At 42.7% G+C, this 20,138-nt stretch overlaps 1 protein-coding gene across 6 annotated transcripts in view; it reads left to right on the top strand.

Annotated features, from left to right (window-relative positions):
- The window catches only part of LOC140741499 (protein AF-10-like), a 335,405-nt gene that overhangs the window by 63,485 nt on the left and 251,782 nt on the right, over positions 1-20,138 (top strand). For 4 of the 6 annotated variants that reach the window (XM_073071775.1, XM_073071770.1, XM_073071771.1 and 1 more), the window contains exons 5-6: positions 3,086-3,189; positions 14,540-14,633. In XM_073071775.1, the coding sequence (XP_072927876.1) occupies positions 3,086-3,189; positions 14,540-14,633 (198 nt within the window). The remainder of the gene's footprint in view (positions 1-3,085; positions 3,190-14,539; positions 14,634-20,138) is intronic. The other 2 variants (XM_073071774.1, XM_073071773.1) reach the window with 1 other exon arrangement.

Below are 20,138 nucleotides of genomic sequence, written 5' to 3'. Positions count from 1 at the left end.
GGATTGAACTGGAATGAACTGGATTGAACAGAGAGCTTAAGGTCAAGTGATAACAATATGATTGAATTCAGCCTGAAATCCGAGAAGGAAAAGCTAAAGTCAGATAGATTGGTATTATAGTGGAGTAAAGGGAATACAGAGGCATGGCCAGAATTAATTGGAAAACAATACTGGCAGGGATGATGGCAGAGCAGCAATGGCTGGAATTTCTGGAAGCAATTTGGAAGGAACAGGATATATACATCCCAAAGAGGAAGAAGTATTCTAAAGGCAAGATGACTCAACCATGGCTAACAAGAGAAGTCAAAGCCAACATAAAAGCCAAAGAGAGGGCATACAACAGGACAAAAATTAGTGGGAAGTCAGAGGATTGGGAAACTTTTTAAAACCAACAGAAAGCAACTAAAGAAGTCATTAAGAAGATAAAGGTGGAATACAAAAGTAAGTTAGCCAGTAATATTAAAGAGGATACCAAAAGTTTCTTTAGATACATAAAGTGTAAAAGAGCGGTGAGAGTGGATATTGGACTGCTGGAAAACAATGCTGGAGAGGTAGTGACAAAGAAATGGCGGATGAACAGAGTAAGTATTTTGCATCAGTCTTCACTGTGGAAGACAGTAGTAGTATGGTGGAAGTTTCAGTTGTCAGGAATCATGAAGTGAGTGTAGTTGCCATTACTGGGGAGAAGGTTCTTGGGGAAACTGAAAGGACTGAAGGTAGATAAGTCACCTGGACCAGATGGTGTACACCCCAGGGTTCTGAAAGAGGTAGCTTAGGAGATTGTGGAGGCATTCGTAATGATATTTCAAAAATCACTAGATTCTGGAATGGTTCCAGAAGACTGACAAATTGCAATTGTCACTCTTTCCTTCAAGAGAGAGAGGCAGAAGAAAGGAATTTGGAGGCCAGTTAGTTTGAACTCAGTGGTTGGGGAGATGTTGGCATCGATTGTTAAGGATGTGGGTTCGGAGTACTTGGAGGTGCATGATAAAAATAATCCGTAGTCAGCATGGTTTCCGCAAGGGTAAAATCTTCCCTGACAAATCTCTTAGAATTTTTTAAAGAAATAACTAGCAAGATAGACAAAGGATAGACAAAGGTTGATGTTGTGTACTTGGATTTTCAGAAGACCTTTGACAAGATGCCACACGTGAGGCTGCTTAACAAACTATGAGCCCGTGGTATTACAGGGAAGATTGCATGAATAAAGCATTGGCTGATTGGCAAGAGGCAAAGAGTGGGAATAAAGGGAACCTTTTCTGATTGGCTGCCAGTGACTAGTGGTTTCCACAGGAGCCTGAGGACAAGTTCTTTTTACATTATATGTCAATGATTTGGGTGATGGCTTTGTTGCAACGTTTGCAGATGGTACGAAGATAGGTGGAGGGGAAGTTCATTTTGAGGAAGTAGAGAGCAACGGAAAGACTTAGATAGATTAATGGAATGGGCAAAGAAGTGGCAGATGGAATACAGTGTCAGGAAGTGTCTGGTCATGCACTTTGGTAAAAGTGAAAAGGTTGACTATTTTCTAAATGGACAGAAAATACAAAAACCTGAGGTGCAAAGGGACCTAGAAGTCCTTGTGCAGGATTCCCTAAAGTTTAATTTGCAGGTTAAGTCTGTGGTGAGGAAGGCAAATGCGATGTTAGTACTTATTTCAAGAGGACTAGAATATAAAAGCGAGGATGTAATGTTGAGACTTTCTAAAAGACTGGTGAGGCCTCAGTTGGAGTATTGTGTGCAGGTTTGTGCTCTTATCTTAGAAAAGATGTGCTGAAATTGGAGAGGGTTCAAAGGAGGTTCACTAAAATGATTCCAGGATTGAATGGTTTGTTATATGAAGAGTGTTGGCTCTAGGCCTGTATTCACTGGAATTCAGAAGAATGAGGGGTGACCTAATTGAAACCTATCAAATTGTGAGAAGCCTTGATAGTATGGATATGAAGAGGATGTTATCCTATGATGGGAGTGTCTGAGATCAGAAGACACAGCCTCAGAATAGAGGGATGTCCTTTTAGAATGGAGATGAGGAATTTCTTTAGCCAGAGAGGGATGAATCTGTGGAATTCTTTGCCATAGGTGGCTGTGGAGGGCAAGTCTTTATGTATATTTAAGGCAGAGATTGATAGATTCTTGTCTGGTCAGGGTGTGAAAGGATATGGGGGGGGGTGGGGGATGCAGGAGATTGGGGCTGAGAGGAAAAATTGATTAGCCACAATGAAATGGCGAAACAGACTTGATGGGTCAAATGGCCTAATTCTGCTCCTAAATCTTATGGTTTTATGTCAGAAAGGGAAGTGGAATTAAAATGGATGGCTGCTGGGAAAGCCCTCCTTTTGGGGCAGACGGAGTGAAGGCGATTGGTAAAGTGGTCCCCCGATCCATGTCAGTTCTTACTGATGTAGGGAAGGCCACACCAGGAGCACCAGATACAGTGGGCAACCCTGACAAACTCACAGGTGAATTGTTGCCTCACCTGGAAGCACCATTTTGGGCTTTGAATGGTGGTGAGGGAAGTGGTATTGGGGCAGGTCCTGCATGTAGGGCTAAGTGCCAGAGGGAGATCAGTGGGGAATATTGGAAAAACTCAAATTCAGATGGGAGAACTAATGAAGCTGGCAGCAAAGATATAGATCAGTGTGTGAGCAGCAGTGAATGTTGTTAAGGTGGTATTAGTGCCGGAATATCTAGATCAAAGCACATCTTGGAGCTAGGTATAATACCAAGTGTCTGCAGAGTAAGATCAGGCTTGATAGCAGCTTCACTGACTTGGAAATTGACTCTTGGAGATCAAACCCTTAGCCTTGCCAATATTTGGTATCAGCCCTAAACATCAACTATTTATTTATAGATGTTGCCTGACTACTGAGTTCCTCCAGTGTTTTGTGTGTGTTGCTCAAGATTTCCATAATTTGCAGAGTCACCTGTGCCTGATCCTTGCTTCATGTCAGATGAGACACTCTAAGATGATGGTTTTAATGATTGTCCTGAATAAGTGGGAATGGAATCCACAGTGTGAGCAAGAAACTACTGTGTGTTCGAAGCACACATTAACAAGTGTCCATCTTTTTCCTTTTGGATTTAGACCTGTTATCTCTGTGAAGAACAAGGACGAGAGAGCAAGGCAGCAACGGGAGCCTGTATGACTTGCAACCGGCATGGGTGTCGGCAGGCGTTCCATGTCACTTGGTGAGAAGACCTTCCAAACTTTCCCAGAACTTCTCTCAACTCCAGAAAGCCCAGTTCCCTTTCCACAAACCTGAAGCTGATAACACAACCTAGGGCTGAGTTTAACTAGAGAGCCACAGGATTACTATAAATGTTTCCTGAAGATGGAGAGAGTCTCCTGGTATTGGGAAAGTTAGTTTTGGGAAGAAGGATTCTCACTTGTGGGAGAGTCCCAAAATGAAAGGGCTGAAAATGAATCCAAAAGGGATTGAAGGTGGATTTTTGTTCTTAAGTTCTAGAGCCCTCTACCATGAGTAGTAGTACCAGGACAATTTGTCAAAAGTAGCAAGGAGCAGAAAAGACAACTAAAGGGTTGATGTGAAGTAAGAAGACTAGAACACCTAGTTCTGACCTAGTGGTCCAGGTGGTCTATTGCTGTACTGTTCTCTTCAGTATATTTTTTTAGAATCCCAAGTGTTTTGCCAATAAGAGATTTTAGTGAGGTAGGTCATAGGCCATAAAAGTTTAATGGCAGATGGTCACTTGGACTATTTATACCATATGCGGAGAAACCAGAAATTTGAACTGAGAGACCTTCATGCAGCTGAATCGAGTGTAGGTATCACTTAATTTGTTCCTCCATTCCTCTGATCATCTCACACTTTCCCATTCACAATGTTGATTCCTGATCCTGCAAAATCTGAATTTTAGCATTCTCCTCTTTATCTCCAAATATTCCCTGCCTCTCTTTTGTATTTATTTAGGGATATAGTATGGTACAGGCCCTTCCGGCTCACTGAGCCCAATTACACCCATTAACCTACTAACCTGCATGTTGTTGGAATGTGGAGGAAACCCAAGCACCCAGAGGAAACCCGCATGGTCATGGGGAAAATGTACAAGCTCTTTGCAGGCAGCACCAGGAATTGAACCCCAGTCGCTTGCACTGTAATAGTATTACACCAACAGCTATACTACCGGGCTGCCCCAAGTCACTAAAAGTTAGTGTAAAAAATATTTGTTATGCAAATTTAAGATGTTGTCTCCCTGACCTGGGAAGAGGAAAGCATTCCAGAGGATGTCAGAGAAGCTGTAATCATGACTGTGTCCAAAACAGGAGAGAAGTCCAATTGATGAGAGTTCTCTCTGCTTTGGAGGTCACCATTGGAAGAATCCTCCTTGATTATCTCTTCCCAGCAGCTGAAGAGCTATTTCCAATGTCACAGTGTGGATTCTATACAGCAAGAGGCGAAATAGCTGTCATCTTCATCCCCTCAAAAATCCAGAGTGAGTGGTGGAACCTTGTTTTGATGTCTGTCAGATGAGGGGAATAGGACGTTTCCTTCTCAGGTTGACTGTATCCAGGCCATTCCACAGCAAAAGGTGGAAGGGGAAGTGTCTTATGGGAATAGGTTGAGTGAGCGTGGGCTCTTCTCTTTGGAGCAAGGATGGTGAGAGGAGACTTAATAGAGGTATATAAGATGGTAAAAGGCATAGATGGAGTGGACAGCCAGGGACTTCTTCCCAGGGCAGAAATGGCTAATATGAAGGTGAATTTAATTTTAAGGTGATTGGAAAATTATAGGGGCGTGGGAATGCTGGGCTGGCCGGTGGAGTAGTGGCATCAGCACTGGACTTCAAGGTGAATGGTCCTGAGGTCATTTTTTAATACACAGAGAATGGTAGGTGGGGGGAACATGCTGCCAGCAGTGGTGGTAGAAGCAGGTACATTAGGGACATTTAAGAGACTCTTGGATAGGCATGTGGATGGTGTAAAAATGGAGAGCTAGGAGGGAAGGGTTTGATTGATCACAGAGTAGGTTGTAAGTTCAGCACAAGATCATGGGCCAAAGGACCCTGAATGGTGCTGTAGTTTTCTATGAATAAACATCTCCCACCTTGTGATGCCATTCCCACTCACCCCTCAGCTGGATCCTCAAATCACCTGCCAGTTCTTGCTCCACCCTTTCCCTCCATCTTTTTTAAACAGATGATTTTTCTCTCTTGTCTTTCAGCCCAAGATGAAGTGTTTTGATACAAAACATCAAATGTCTATTTCTCCCCCCCCCCCCCATAAATGCTGCCCAAATCCATGAGTTGTTCCAGCACTTTGAGTGGAGCTCGAGATCCCTGCACCTGCAAATTCTTGTGTCTCATTGGTGAATGGAACAGGCCACGGCCACAGATGTTAGGGACTGATCTGGAAAGTAACACCCCTGCCACAAAAGTACTAGGCCATAATCATCACGGCCATGAGATGGTGTAATTATCTGCTGTGGCTATTCAGTGACATTACTGAAGTGCCCCCACTGCGATATCCTGGGGGCTGCCACTGACCAGAAACTCAACTGGACCAGTTGAAAGTAATGCAACTTCAAGTACAGGTCAGGAGGTGGGAATCCTGAAATGAGAGATTAACAATAAAGATTAGCTTTATTTGTACATGAAGCATATAATGAAGTACATCATTTGCATCAATTCCTATCAGTGAGGTTCGTGCTGGACAGCCTGCAAGCATCACCACGTTTCGAGCACCAACATATCATGGCCATAACTCACTAGCCCTAATGCTCCTAATACCCTGAAGCATTTTCACCATCCCCAGCAAACAAGTCAAGAGTGTAATGGAACACCCTCTGCTTACCTGGATGAGTGCAACTGCAATAACTCCTAAGAACCTTGGTGCCATCCAGGTCGGGGCATTCGGCTGGATTGACACACCTCATTCACCTGTCTAAACGATCTCACTCTGCAACTGCTGCTATGTGTACCATTCTGCAAAGTGACAGTGCTCATCTTTTTTTAACAGAAGTTTATTCACCAACCATAGGGCGCTACAGTAGTGTAGCAGTTAGCACGATGCTATTACAGTTCAGCATTGGAATTCAGAGTTCAATCCTGGCATCCTCTGCAAGAAAGTTTCTCTGTCCTTCCCATGTGTGTATAGGTTTTTTTTTCCTGAAGGCTCCAGTTTCCTCTCACAGTCCAAAGACATACTAGGTAGTAGGCTAATTAGTCATTGTAAATTGTTCTATTAGGCTAGGGTTAAATCAGTGGGTTGCTGGGCAGCATGGATCGTTGGGCCAGAAGCACCTGCTCTGTACTGTATCTCTAAATAACATTTTTTTAAAAAGCTAAGCACTGAACAGTAAATCAGGGCTTCATAAGCTATTTACAGTTTCAAATTAAAATACCATCGTTACTATCTACAACACATTCAAATTCAAAGTAACTTTATTATCAAAGTACATATGTTACCATATACTACCCTGAAATTCATTTTCTTGCAGTCATGTTCAAGGGCATTGGTGGGCCTTGAGAGGCTCACTGTTCTTGGAATTCCACCATTTTGCCAATAGAGACCACTTGCACCTTCTCCAAGGACACCCGGGCACAGACGTAACCCAGGAAGAGAGACAAGCAATCAGCTCAAGCAAAGCCCTTGACAGCCCGCTGCGGATCTGTGATTGACCAGCTTGGCCAAACCCAGGAGCAAGCTGACTAGGAGATCCCTTGAGTCGGCCTCTCCCCTCTATACCCAGTGAGGCTGCAACCTCTCACATTCCATATGCACATGGTACACTGACTCTTCCTGTCTGTAGAAAGGACAGATAGATAGGCAGTCGGTGAATGGCACTCTGACACCTTCCAGCCCAGGTCCCCAATGTTCAGGGAAACCAGCTACTAACTAACAATGTGAGAGGTTCCAGCCTCTACTTGAGTATCTTGAGGCTGCTCCTCAAGTTTCGATTATACTCTCCTGATCTACAGTCACCAAGTACAGAGGAGAGAGGTTGGCTTGCTCCTGGTCACTAATGAGTCCGTAGCATAAAAAGACATCCACTCGGGGACATAACTCATCTAGGTTACTCTGACAGTCACCAAACCTGCAGTCTGTACCATTAAGAGGACAGGAGTAGCTAAGTGTATGGGAGCATCATTACCCATGGGATTCCCTCCAAATGAAACAGTTTCCTAATTTGGGAATTTATCACCATTCATTACTGGGTCTAAATGTTGAAACCTTCCCCAAAAGCACTGTGGGAACACCCTCAAAAGAAGGACTGCAGAGGTTCACCTTCTCAAGGGCAATTGAGAATGAGCAGTAAATGACAGAATGCCAGTTACACAAAGTGCCTGAGGAACTCAGTAGATCAGACATCAATGAGAAGGAGTCGATGTTTTGGGCTAAGATGCTTCATATAGACTGGAAAGGAAGGGGGACAAAACCAGAATAAGAAGATGGGGGATGGGAAGAAGTACAAAGCAGAAGTACCCAGGAAGGACATGTGGCTGAGGTAGTGAGTCTGGGTGAGCACGTGATCGAAGAGTCAGAAGGCAGTAGAGATCATGGGATGTGACAGTAAGAGAGGGTCTCACTGAACTCCCATCAAAGAGGAGATGTAAACTTCTTCAGGGATACCTCAAAGAGACTTTGTAATGGAGGAGCAAATCGTGAACACAAGATTCTGCAGATGCTTCTCTGGATTTCCAGCATGTGCAGAATCTCTTGTGATTATGATGCCAATTGTGCCCACATCCAGGAAAATAAATTAAGGAAGTGTTTCAGCTCATTTCCTTGGGCATTCCATGGGTAATACCTCAGCTGATGTTTGGTGATCTCAGTATGGGAACTTGTGTTACAGTGAGACAATTTTCAATTTATACTTAAACTACCTGTAGGCTTACAGGTAAGGCCAATATTTATAGCCCATTCCTAAATGCCCTGACATGATGGACCCTAGATCATTTCAGGAAGATTAGCTTCAGTTGTCTCATGAACATCGAAGCATCATTTGCATCAAATCAAATCAATGAGGTTTGTGCTGGGCAGCCTGCAAGTGTTGCTACACTCTTCCAGCACCAACATAGCGTGCCCGCAACTCGCTAACCTTAAGTATACATGTTTGGAATGTGGGGGGGGAAACCCATGTGGTCATGAGGAGATTGTACAAAGCCCTTTCAGACAGTGCCAGTAATCCTGAGCCCAATCTTAAAGCCTGTGCAGTAAAGCATTGCGCAAACCACAGTGCTTCTGTGCCGCTCAATTTATGCGTCCTTTAAGAGTTCACTGTTTTGTATGGGACTGGAATCATCTCCAGACTGGACCAGGTAAGGATGGCAGCTCTCCTTCTCTGAAGGACAGTTGGAAAATGGATGTGGGATTTGGCAATTTGAGATTCTACCATTCTATTGTGCAGAGCTTATCTTCATGTCTGTCCTGGGAAAGAATGGTAGTTATTCTGCAGCACTTGAATTACCACCCTTCAGAACAACTCAGTAACCATCTCAAGACAAAATGAAGTCATTCGTTTTATTTATTTATTTATTTAGCAATACAGCACAGAGTAGCCCCTTCTGGCCCTTCGAGCCATGCTGATTCAGCAACCCCACAGTCCCAGTTAATTCCAACCTAATCATGGGACAATTTACAATGACCAATTAATCTACCCAGTACGCTTTTCGACTGTGGGAGGGAACTTGAGCACCCGGGGGAAATCCCACACCTTCCACAGGGACTCCTTACAGAATGGTGGCAGAATTGAACTCCAAACTCTGGAACGCTCCAAGCTGTAATAGAGACATGCTAACCACTACGTTACCATGGAATTCATTGCCACGGATGTCTGTGGAGGTCAAGTTATTTGGTGTATTTAAAGCAGAGGTTGATTCAAGATTGAAGATTGTTTAATGTCATTTCCAATATACAAGTGTAAAGAATGAAATAATTATTACTCAGGATCCAAGGCAGCAGCAAAAATCACAATAAGCTAAAGAACACAATTATTAAAAAGCACACAATAATTAAAAATATTTGAAGTCTGGTGGTTCTTGCATGGACTAACGAACTAGGCTAACAGACTGGTGCAGAGCCAACAACCTGTCTCTTAATGTGAACAAAACAAAAGTTGACGACTCCTCGGTAGAGATCGTAAAGAGCACCAAATTTCTTGGTGTTCACCTGACGGAGAATCTCACCTGGTCCCTCAACACCAGCTCCATAGCAAAGAAAGCCCAGCAGCGTCTCTACTTTTTGCGAAGGCTGAAGAAAGTCCATCTCCCACCCCCATCACATTCTACAGGGGTTGTATTGAGAGCATCCTGAGCAACTGCATCACTGCCTGGTTTGGAAATTGCACCATCTCGGATCACAAGACCCTGCAGCGGATAGTGAGGTCAGCTGAGAAGATCATCGGGGTCTCTCTTCCCGCCATCACGGACATTTACACTACACGCTGCATCCGCAAAGGAAACAGCATTATGAAGGACCCCGTGCACCCGTCATACAATCTCTTCTCCCTCCTGCCGTCTGGGAAAAGGCTCCGAAGCATTCAGGCTCTTATGACCAGACTATATAACAGTTTCTTCCCCCAAGCTATCAGACGCCTCAATACCCGAAGCCTGAACTGACACCTTGCCCTACTGTCCTGTTTATTATTTATTGTAATGCTGGTACTGTTTTTGTGCACTTTATGCAGTCCAGTGTAGGTCTGTAGTCTAGTATAGCTTTCTCTGTTTTTTTTATTACGTAGTTCAGTCTAGTTTTTGTACTGTGTCATGTAGCACCATGGTCCTGAAAAACGTTGTCTCATTTTTACTATGCACTGTACCAGCAGTTATGGTCGAAATGACAATAAAAGTGACGACTTGACTTGGATGCTACATAGCCTCATCTCTGATGGGAGTGGGACAGATAGTCCATGAGCAAGGTGTGTGGGATCCTTCATGATGTTACTGGCCTTTTTCTGGCACCTTTCTGTATATATGTCCTTGATAGCCAGCAATGCTGAAGACAGTTTGTACTACCTGTTGTAAAAACATCCTGTCCACCATACTGCAGTTTCTATACCAAGCAGTGATACAGCTTGTTCTGATGCTCTCTACTGACCAGACCTGGCAAGGATGGCAGCTCTTCTTCTCTGAAGGACAGTTGGAAAATTGCTTTAGGCAATTTGGGGTTCTGTAGAAGGACGTGAGTATAGATGTACAAAGTCCAGCTCCCTTCAGCCTCCTCAGAAACTGGCGGTGTTGGTGAGCTTTCCTGATTGTGTTCTGGGACACATAGATTCTTGATTAAAGTTCAAAGTTCAAAATAAATGTTATTATCAAAGTGTGTGTATGTGTATATGTATATATGTGTGTGTGTATGTATATCTATATATGTGTGTGTGTGTATATATATATGTATATATATGTATGTGTATATATATATATATATGTGTGTGTGTGTGTGTGTGTGTATATATATATATATATATGTATATATATATATATATGTCACAATATGCAATCCTGTGATTCATTTTCTTGTGGGCATACTCAGCAAATCTATAGAATAGTAACTTTAACAAAATCAATGAAAGGTCAACCAGCAGAAAACAGCAAACTGCGCAAATGCAAATATAAATAAATAGCAATAAATAACAGAACATGAGATAACAAAGTAAAGAATCCATAAAGTGAAATCATTGGTTGCGGAGTATTAACTGTTCTTGAACCTGGTGGTGCGAGTACTGAGGCTCTTGGACCTTCTACCTCATCGCAACAGGATCTTTGATGATGGATGTTGCTTTCCTACAACAGCGTTTCATGTAGATGTGCTTAATGCTTGGGAGGGCTTTACCTGTGATGTAGTGCTCTGAATCCAGTACCTTTTGTAGGATTTTCTGTTCAAAGGCATTGGTGTTTCCATACCAGGCTGTGATGTAACAAGTCAATACGCTCTCCACTACACATAGAATTTTGTTACAGTTTTAGATGTCATGCCAAAACTCTGCAGACTCCTACAGAAGCGGAGGCACTGGCATGTTTTATTCACAATTGCACTTGCGTGCTGGGTCTAGGACAGATCCTCTGGAATAGTAACACTCAGGAATTTAAAGTTGCTAACCCTCTCTGCGCCTGATCCTCCAAAGCGAGAGGTTAAAGATCTCGGTGAACATGCCAGTCAGTTGGTCAGCAGAGGTCTTTAGTATGTGGCCAGGTAACCTGCCGGGACTGGATTCACCCTCCTGAAGGTAGTCCGCATGTCAGCTTCGGGTACTGAGATCACAGGATCATCGGGAGATGTGGGGGTTTGCGATGTCCTGATGGTCAAAGCGTGCATTGAAGGCATTGAGCTCATCTCCCGTGTTGCTTGATTTAATGTTGCAGTGTTCAAGCCTTGCCACAGCTGTCAAGCATCCCTTGTTGATTTCAGATTGGTCTGGAATCTCCACTTCACCCGTGAGGTAGCTTTCTGCGGATTATGCCTGCACCTCTTGTAGATTAGTAAGCACATCAAAGGTTATGGGGAGAAGGCTGGAGGATAAGTTTGAGAGGGATAATTAAATCAGCAATGATGGGATGGTGAAGCGGACTTGATGGGCCAAATAGCCTAATTCTGCTCCTATATATTATGGTCCTGTGAAGGTTGTGCGACAGCAGTGCAAGAAGAATGAGCTGCGTGACTAGGATCGCTGTCACTAATAATGTGACTTCTGGATTATGTTTGCAATAGCATTAACAAGAATGAAACATCCAAGATATTTAATCCCAGGAGTTGATTTATAAATATTCCATTAGCCACTGATATCTGTCAACTGGGATCTTAAAAAAAATCTGATGCTGTAGTTTAGTGCCTGCAGAACCTTATTGTGTATTGGGTGAATCTCAGTCCTTTGTAAAACATTTTATGATTTAGATCCATGCCAGAAATAGTTTGCCTTTAGCAGTTTGTAATAGAAGTATACACTCAGTGGCCAGTTTATTCAGTACACCACACACCTGCAAATATCTAATCAGCCGATCATGTGGCAGCAACTCAAAACATAAAAGATTGCAGACATGCTCAAGAGGTTCAGTTGTTGTTTCGACCAAACATCAGAATGGGGAAGAAAGTGACTTTGATACAGGAAGAGTAGAATAAAGTGACTACTGAGTGTAGAATGTGAATGCTGGATTCAAACTTTAAGGTTCATTTATAAAGAACTTAAAAAGAAGCTAAAATTAATATTGAGGGCTGGGCTTGCCAATTACAGGAGCAACATTTCTACATTTGCAAAACAATATCTGGTTGGTTTGTGACTGCTCCTGACTTCTCTGTAACCTTACGTTGAAGGGTTCCCCTGGCTTTTTGCAATTGTGTGTTATCTCTAATATTCTTAAGATCATTGCTTGGTTGGGGCAACAATTCTCCTACTCAACCTTTTATCCCTCACTCTTTCTTCACCACCTAACAATTTGTTCCCAATTTGTTCATTCTTTTTCCACTACTTCCTCTTCTGCACTTTGGAAAATAAAATACTACAGGTGATGGAAATCTGGAATAAAAGTAAGGAATGCTTGAAATATTTAGCCCTTTAGGCAGTATGTGTGCAGAAAGCAATAGAGTTTTCCTTTTAGGTCAATCAACTTTCAGGATATTGGTAGATGTTTTTTATTATTGTCACGTGTACCCAAGTTACAATGAGAAGTTCATCCAGGCAGCTTATTCCAGACATTAAGTACTTTGAGAAGCAAGAATCAACTTTATTCACCATATATATTTATATGTATCAGGAATTTATTGAGGTATGTTGGTCAGGGCGTGACATGCAGCAAAAAAAAAACAGCATTCAACAATTAGAAGGAATTATATTTAAAGAAATAAAATTAGTGGTTAAGGTATAGATATGAAAGACAATGTGCAAAAACATAACTACCAGCATGGATTTATAATGTAAATAACATTATAAAAAGTGGTTTAAAATGTTTACAGTGCAGTTCAGTGACTGAGGTAATAGATAGAGGGGTAATGGGGAGGGGGGCTAACTAGAATGGTTGATCAGATTGACTGGCAGAAGAAACTTTAACGATGGCATGAAGTTTTTGTTTTAATAGCCCTATAGCGCTTTCCAGAAAGGAGCTTTTGGAAAAGGCAGTTTGCCATGTGGGCAGTGTCTGCAAGGATTTTTCCTGCCCAATTCTTTGTCCTAGACTTATACACATCCTGTTGTGATGGTAGACTGCAGCCAGTGACCTTTTCTACTGACCTGACAGTTTGATGTAGTTTCCATATATTTTGCAACAAACCAGAACGTAACGGTTGATGTGAGGATGCTCTCTGTGTAGTACAAAAGAAAGAATATGGTGTTACAGTTACACAGAAAGTTCAGGTAGACAAATGAAGTGCAAGGGCTATGACAAGGTAGGTTGAGGGATCCTTTAGAGTATAAGAGGTCTGAACTGTGTTTCTCTCCATAGATGCTGCCTGACCTGATGAGTATTTCCAGCATTCTGTTTATAATCTTACACTCTCTTTGCCTTTGCTTTTAAGCATCTGCCCTGGTTCCCTTCTCTCCCTGTTCAGGGCAATAAGCCATTATTTTGTGAACTTGATTGGGACACGAGAACAGTAGAGAGTTAGCGTTTAATTATGCTCCTCTTGGGTGCCTTCTCCATTATATTTACTATGGTGGTCCTATATATTGTGCAGGATAGTTTGTAAGAACATGTATTTCTCTTCAAGATATAATGATTTTCCAATGAGCTGAGAATAATCGGCCTTCCATCAACTTACTGTCAACTTTATTACTAACAGAGCATCCTCTTTCCTTACAAGTGTTGATTATGATGTTCATTTTAAGGTGATCACCATGGTAAAGGTGTTAGTCAGATTAGAGAGACAGTACAGAAACACTGTTCAGCCCATGAAGTCCATGTCAATCATCAAGTACCCATTTAAAAAAAAAGATTAAATTAAAGATTAGCTTTATTTGTCACATCTACATGGAAACATACAGTGAAATGCATAATTTGTGTCAATGACTAACATAGTCCAAGGATGTGCTGGGGGCAGCCCACAAGTGTCACCATACTTCCAGCACTGATATTGCATGCCCGCAACTTACTAACCCTCACCCATATATCGTTAGACCGTGGGAAGAAACCAGAGCACATGGAGGGAATCCACACAATTGTATGAAGAACATACAGACTCCTTCCAGGCAGCAACGGGAATTGGACCCAGATCACTGGTGCTGTAAAGTGTTGCACTAACTGCTATGTGACTGTGCCAGTCATATTTTTGCACTAATCTCCCACTTTCCTGTCAACTCCATTTGATGGCCAGTAAACCTATGAACCTGCAGATTTTTGGGATGTGGGAGAAAATCCATGTGTTTGCAGGGAGACCATGCAAACTCCACACAGACAGCACCAGGTGTTTAGACCAAACCTGTGTCTCTGGAGCTGTGTGATAGCAACACCACTGTCCACTGTGGTGATGCCCTTAACAGGTGAAAGTTCATGGCCAGGAGCCGGAGTGAAGACGTCTGATCTAGGGGTATTCTGACATTTGACAGGTGTGAAGTCTGAGTGTGCGGCTGATGTGTGATATGTTTCTCCCTAGCGCCCAGATGGCAGGCCTACTGTGTGAGGAACAAGGCTCTGAAATCGACAATGTGAAGTATTGCGGCTATTGCAAGTACCATTTCAACAAAGTGGTAAGTTGATCTACGACAAGCAGACTGTTCTTGTTCCATTTCAAGTTCAAGTTCAAATTTATTGTCAATCAACCAATATACATATGTACCATTAAATGAAACAACATTCCTCCAGATCAAGGTGCACAATACAGTACATATAACTCGCACACAACACATGAAGTAATATTGCCACAAATAACTTAAATAATAAGCTGCATCTATGACATAGGTTTAGAAAGTAAACAGTATTACACTACTGGTGCTTTGGTATGGGATGAGACCTAGATGTTGTCAGGGTGTTTAACAGTCTCACAGCCTGGGGAAGATGCTTTTTCCCATCCTAATAGTTCTTCTCCTAATGCTGTGGTGCCTCCTACCTGATGGTAGGGGGTCAAAGAGATTGTTGGATGGATGGGAGAAATCATTTCCAGCTTGTGCCTCCTCCCATCCCCTCTAGACATGAAGACTTGACTCATTATTGGTGAATAGTCTGTAGGCATCTTCCATTCCCTTGTCTAAAAGGCCAAGGGCTTTCATTCTGATCAAAGGTCAATCACAGCTAATCCTATAAGCTTTCCCCAGGCCATTGTTCAGGATCAGGTGTAGTATCACTGATATACTGCATGTCATGAAATTTGTTGTATTGTGGCAGCAGTACTGTGCAATACATAAAAATTACTGTGAATTACAATAAGAAATAGAAATTAAAAATGTAGTGCAAAAGAAAACAGAAATAGTGTGGTACTGTTCATGGTTTAGTTCATTGTCCGTTCAGAAATCTGATAGCAGAGGGTAAGAAGCTGTTCCTGAAACGTTGATTGTCTATCTTCAGGCTCCTGTATCTCCTCCCTGATGGTAGTAGTAAGAAGAGGGCACATTCTGGGTGATGAGGGTCCTCATTGATTGGATGCTGCCTTTCTGAGGCATCGCCTTTTGAAGATGTCCTCGATGCTGGGGAGGATAGAGCCAATGATGAAGCTAACTGAGTCTGCAACCCTCTTCAACTTTGTTCACACTTCCAAGTGGCCTGGATGTTATTCAGTGTTAAGAACTGTACCTTGTTCTAGGCTAATTGAGGTGACACAACAAAAACTCAAATGAGGGATGGAAATTGGTGCAGGCATGGCCCAAAAATCTTGTCTATTCATTGCATCAACTCTAGAATTCATTGGGTGAGCACATGAAGTGCTCTACCTGCTTCATTTATCCTCTTCAGTTGCTTGGCAGGATTTTGGAAAAACCTCATCATGTCTGAATTAAACTAACTTCAGTGTTGGATATTTGGATAGATTGGTCTCAGGGTTAGAAAAACAGTAAATCTCTCTCTCACTCGAACACACACACACACACACACACACTAAAGTGCACAGGGTTTGGTGACAGTAATTGGCACTGACAAAGAAAGGGACAATAATGCAGGTGTCTTAGCCTGGTTCAAAAACACATCTTAAGAAGGAATGAGGGGTAAAGGTAGCAAAAGATGTAGGCAGAAAATTTGTGGTTTCAGGCTGAGGAACGGTAAAAGTTGTGGGGAAGAGGCAAGAAAGCCCACAAGACCATGAGACATAGAAGCAGAATTAGGCCACTTGGCCCATCGATCCTTTCTGCCATTCCACCATGGCTGATTTCTGATCCCTTTCAAGCCATTCTTCTGCCTTCTTCCTGTAACCTTGGACACCCTGATTAATCAAGAACCTATCAACCTCTGCCTTAAATATACTCAATGACTTGACCTCTACAATTGTCGGTGGCAATGAATCCCACAGATTCACCACCTTCCGGCGAAAGAAGTTCCTCCTCATCTTCATTCTAAATTGACGCCCCTCTATTCTGAGGCTGTGCCCTCTGGTCCGAGATTCCCCCACTATAGGAAACATCATCTCCACATCAACTCTGTCTAGACCTTTCAATATTTAATGTGTTTGAATGAGATCCCCCTCATTCTTCTATAGAAGTGGGAGAAATGCAGACAAGTGAAAGAATTGCAAGACTGAAGAGGATACAGAAGTAGGGAGATACGAGGTTGTCCAGGCCCACTGAGGTTAACAGACTGAGGCACAAGAGCTAACACTTGCTACGTCAGATTGGCTCAAAATAATCTTCCAATTTACTATATGTTGGCATTCTTAAACTGGATTCACACTATTGAGTCTGGGTTCAGTTTGAGAATGGTGGCTTGGGACTGTGCACGGTTAGAGCCAGTGTGTAATGGAACAGCTGATCTGAGCCAGGGCCACAACATGGTTCGTGGAAAACTTGGTAAGTTTATATGACACACAATTGTACACATCTTCTGAGTACAAAATATTGTTGGCACTTGCGTCAAAAATGGTGCATGGGAAATCTGTCAAGTTTCCTGAGAGTAATGGGCGTATATACTGTGTATTTAAGATCTGCACGGATTGGGGTGGAGGTGTGAATTGAAACTATTTTTGCTCATTCATCCTTCAGATATCCCTGGATGGCAATGAAGAGAAAATTGTGGCTTTTCCTCCCCAGAGGTCAAGCCCTAAGCTTGATTGAGTAACGTTGGCCCCAAGCACTGAACTGGGGATCTTTGTGACTGATTCATTCATTACTTTGGCCGATACTGTGTGGTGTGACTCTGAATAATAATCTATGCTTGCACTCCAGTGCGGCACTGAGGGAGCATCTGACTGCCAGAGGTGCCATCTTTCATTTGTTATGTTAAACTGAGATCTTGTCTGGTCTGTTGGGAAGAGTTAAAACATCCCATGCCATTTATTCACAGCGGAGTGGCGAGCTTTCCAGTGTCGTGCCTGATAGCCACTCCCGAATCTGTTAACTGGTCATCTTCATGTTGCTGTTTGTTGGTATGGGGGGGTGGGTCTTTCTTGGTACAAATTGGCTGCTGCATTTCACACATCACATCAGCAAGGCACTTTTGCTGTGGTGGTGGTTGTTGTTAGTGTTGCTCTGTTGAACATTGTGGACACGTATGTTGGTGCTGGAATGTGTGCCGACACTAGCGGGCTGACCCTAGCACATCCTTAGGATGTGTTGGTTGTTAACGCAAGTAATACATTCCACTGTATGTTTTGATGTACATGTGATAAATGAATGAACTGGAATCACAATGGTAGGATGTACATAAATCATGAAAGGTCCTGGTCCTGGTGAACATTTTTGTGCACATCACTCTCTGTCTCCTTCATTTCTTTCGCTTCTGAGCCTCAGAATGTATATTTGCCATCGCAACCCTCCATTATTTTCCATATGCGTATTTGACTACGGTAATTTTCTGTATTTAGAAGTAATTTCGTTATTTTCCATATGTGTATTTGATTAATTTTCTCTTTCTCCCCTTTTCTGTGTACATGAATTCTCTCTTGCCCCTCCCTCTACACTGTCCCTCGCACCCTCCCCTCCACCTCTACCCCACCGCATTTCCTGGCATCCTCCCTCCGAATATTCCCTCCACCCCGTTCCTTCACTGTCCCTAGCACCCTCCCTTAAATCCCCCCCAAACACCCTCTGTCCGCCACTCCCTACACTGACCCTCACACCCTCCCTGCGCATTGCCCACTCTCTCCTTTCCTCCCTCCTCCTCCTTCCCCCCCCTCCCTCCTCCTTCTCCCCCCTCCCTCCTCCTTCTCCCCCCTCCCTCCTCCTTCTCCCCCCTCCCTCCTCCTTCTCCCCCCTCTCCCTCCTCTGCACCCTCTCTGACAACTACTTGCCTGCTGTTGGATGGGATGATAAATACTGACACATTTTGGGGGGCGAGTAGTTAAAAGGAGTGGAAGGAAAGCCACTTAAGAATATATACAGGAGTAGTTTTCAAAGTGTCTGTCGGACGACGTGGTTCCCTTGGGATTAATGACTGCCATAGCCCACCATCTGCAGTGAAACCTGTTTATTCTCTTGAAGCTTGTATCTGAGTCCATTTATTATCTTTGGATTCCATAATGCCAGGCCATTTCCTATTCACTTCATACAGACTACCAGATGGCCACAAGTGTAAAGAGGCCTGAAGCACAGACACAAGGGGATTTGACAAAACTGCAGCAACAATTTTTTGCAATGTTACAATAACATACGAACCCAAATATTTTGCTTTTAAAAGTTATTTGTTCCATTTAACTTCAGTTACATTTTCCCCCTTTTGCTTTGTTTCTATCAGATGTCAGCTATGTCTGAGGCCTTGAACCACCTGATTAACTGTTACATGTAATTTAAATAACCATGCAGCTTGGAGTTCTGACAATAAGCACTACTGGTGTGTGCTGGTGTTTTTCAGCATCATTTGACATAGGAGCAGAATTAGTCTATTCAGCTATTCTCTCCACATCCACTTTATCTAGGCCTTTCAACATTAGATAGGTTTCAATGAGATTCCCCCTCATGCTTCTAAATTCCAGTGAGTACAAGCCCAAATAATGAAGGATAAATTACTTTTAAATACAGAAAATATTATTTTAAGTAATACATGATAATACAGAATACATAATTTAGAATACATATATAACACAGCCCCAAATAATAGAATGCATACAATATAGAGTACAGTATAATAATACAGGCTGAAATAATACAGAATATATCATATAAAGTACATACATTATACAGGCCTTAATAATACCACTTGACCATTCCTTGTTCCACATTCCAATCCTTCTCTCTAAATAAAATCTCTTGAATGCCTTTTTGGATTTATGGTGACTATTATATTCATGATTCCTGGCTTTCTGTCCCTCTGCTAAAAGAAATGTTATCTCCATTTATCCTCAATGTTTAATAACTTCTTACAGTACTGTATCTGTCTGAGCATTTGAGCTCTTCCTTTCTGTTATGAGGCTTGTTAAATCTTTTTTGCACTTTCCATAATGCCTGTGTGTCATGGGATTTTTTTTTTTGCTGGATTTCCCAGCGGCCATCCATTTCAATCCGACTTCCCATTTGCATTCCAACGTGTCGGTCTGCTGTCACAATGAGGACACTCAAGTTGGAGGAGAAACACCTCATATTCAGAGATAGATAGGTTCTTGATTAGCCAGGGCATCAAAGGGTATAGGGTGAAAGCAGGGGAGTGGGATGACTGGAAGAATTGGATTAGCCCAAGATTGAATGGCAGAGCAAACTCGATTGGTCAGATGGCCTACTTCTGCTCCTATATCTTATGGTCTTATTCTTTCTGGGTAGCCTCCAACCTAATGGCATGAATATCCATTTCTCTAACTTCTAGTAATTTCTCCCCTCTCCACCCACCCTCTTTTTCTATTCCCCATGAGGGTAGCTCCCCTCATATCCTATCTCTTCTCACCTACCCATCCTTGCTCTCTAGTGCCCCTTCTCCTTCCCTCTCTCCCATGGCCCAATCGCCTTTCCTATCAGATTTCTTCTTTTTTAGCCCTTTAGCTGTTACATCTATCACCTCCCGGTTTTTCTCTACATTCCCCCCTACCTGACCTGAATTCCTCCAGCATTTTCTTCTGTGTGTGTTGTTCAAGATTTCCAATGTCTACAAAATCTCATACTTTTTATGGTCGTGTCTGCCCTAGATAT

Source organism: Hemitrygon akajei, chromosome 18 (genome assembly GCF_048418815.1).
Source record: "Hemitrygon akajei chromosome 18, sHemAka1.3, whole genome shotgun sequence".
NCBI lineage: Eukaryota > Metazoa > Chordata > Chondrichthyes > Myliobatiformes > Dasyatidae > Hemitrygon > Hemitrygon akajei.
Note: the sequence above shows the minus strand (reverse complement) of the source record. Positions and strands in the feature narration are given on the sequence as shown.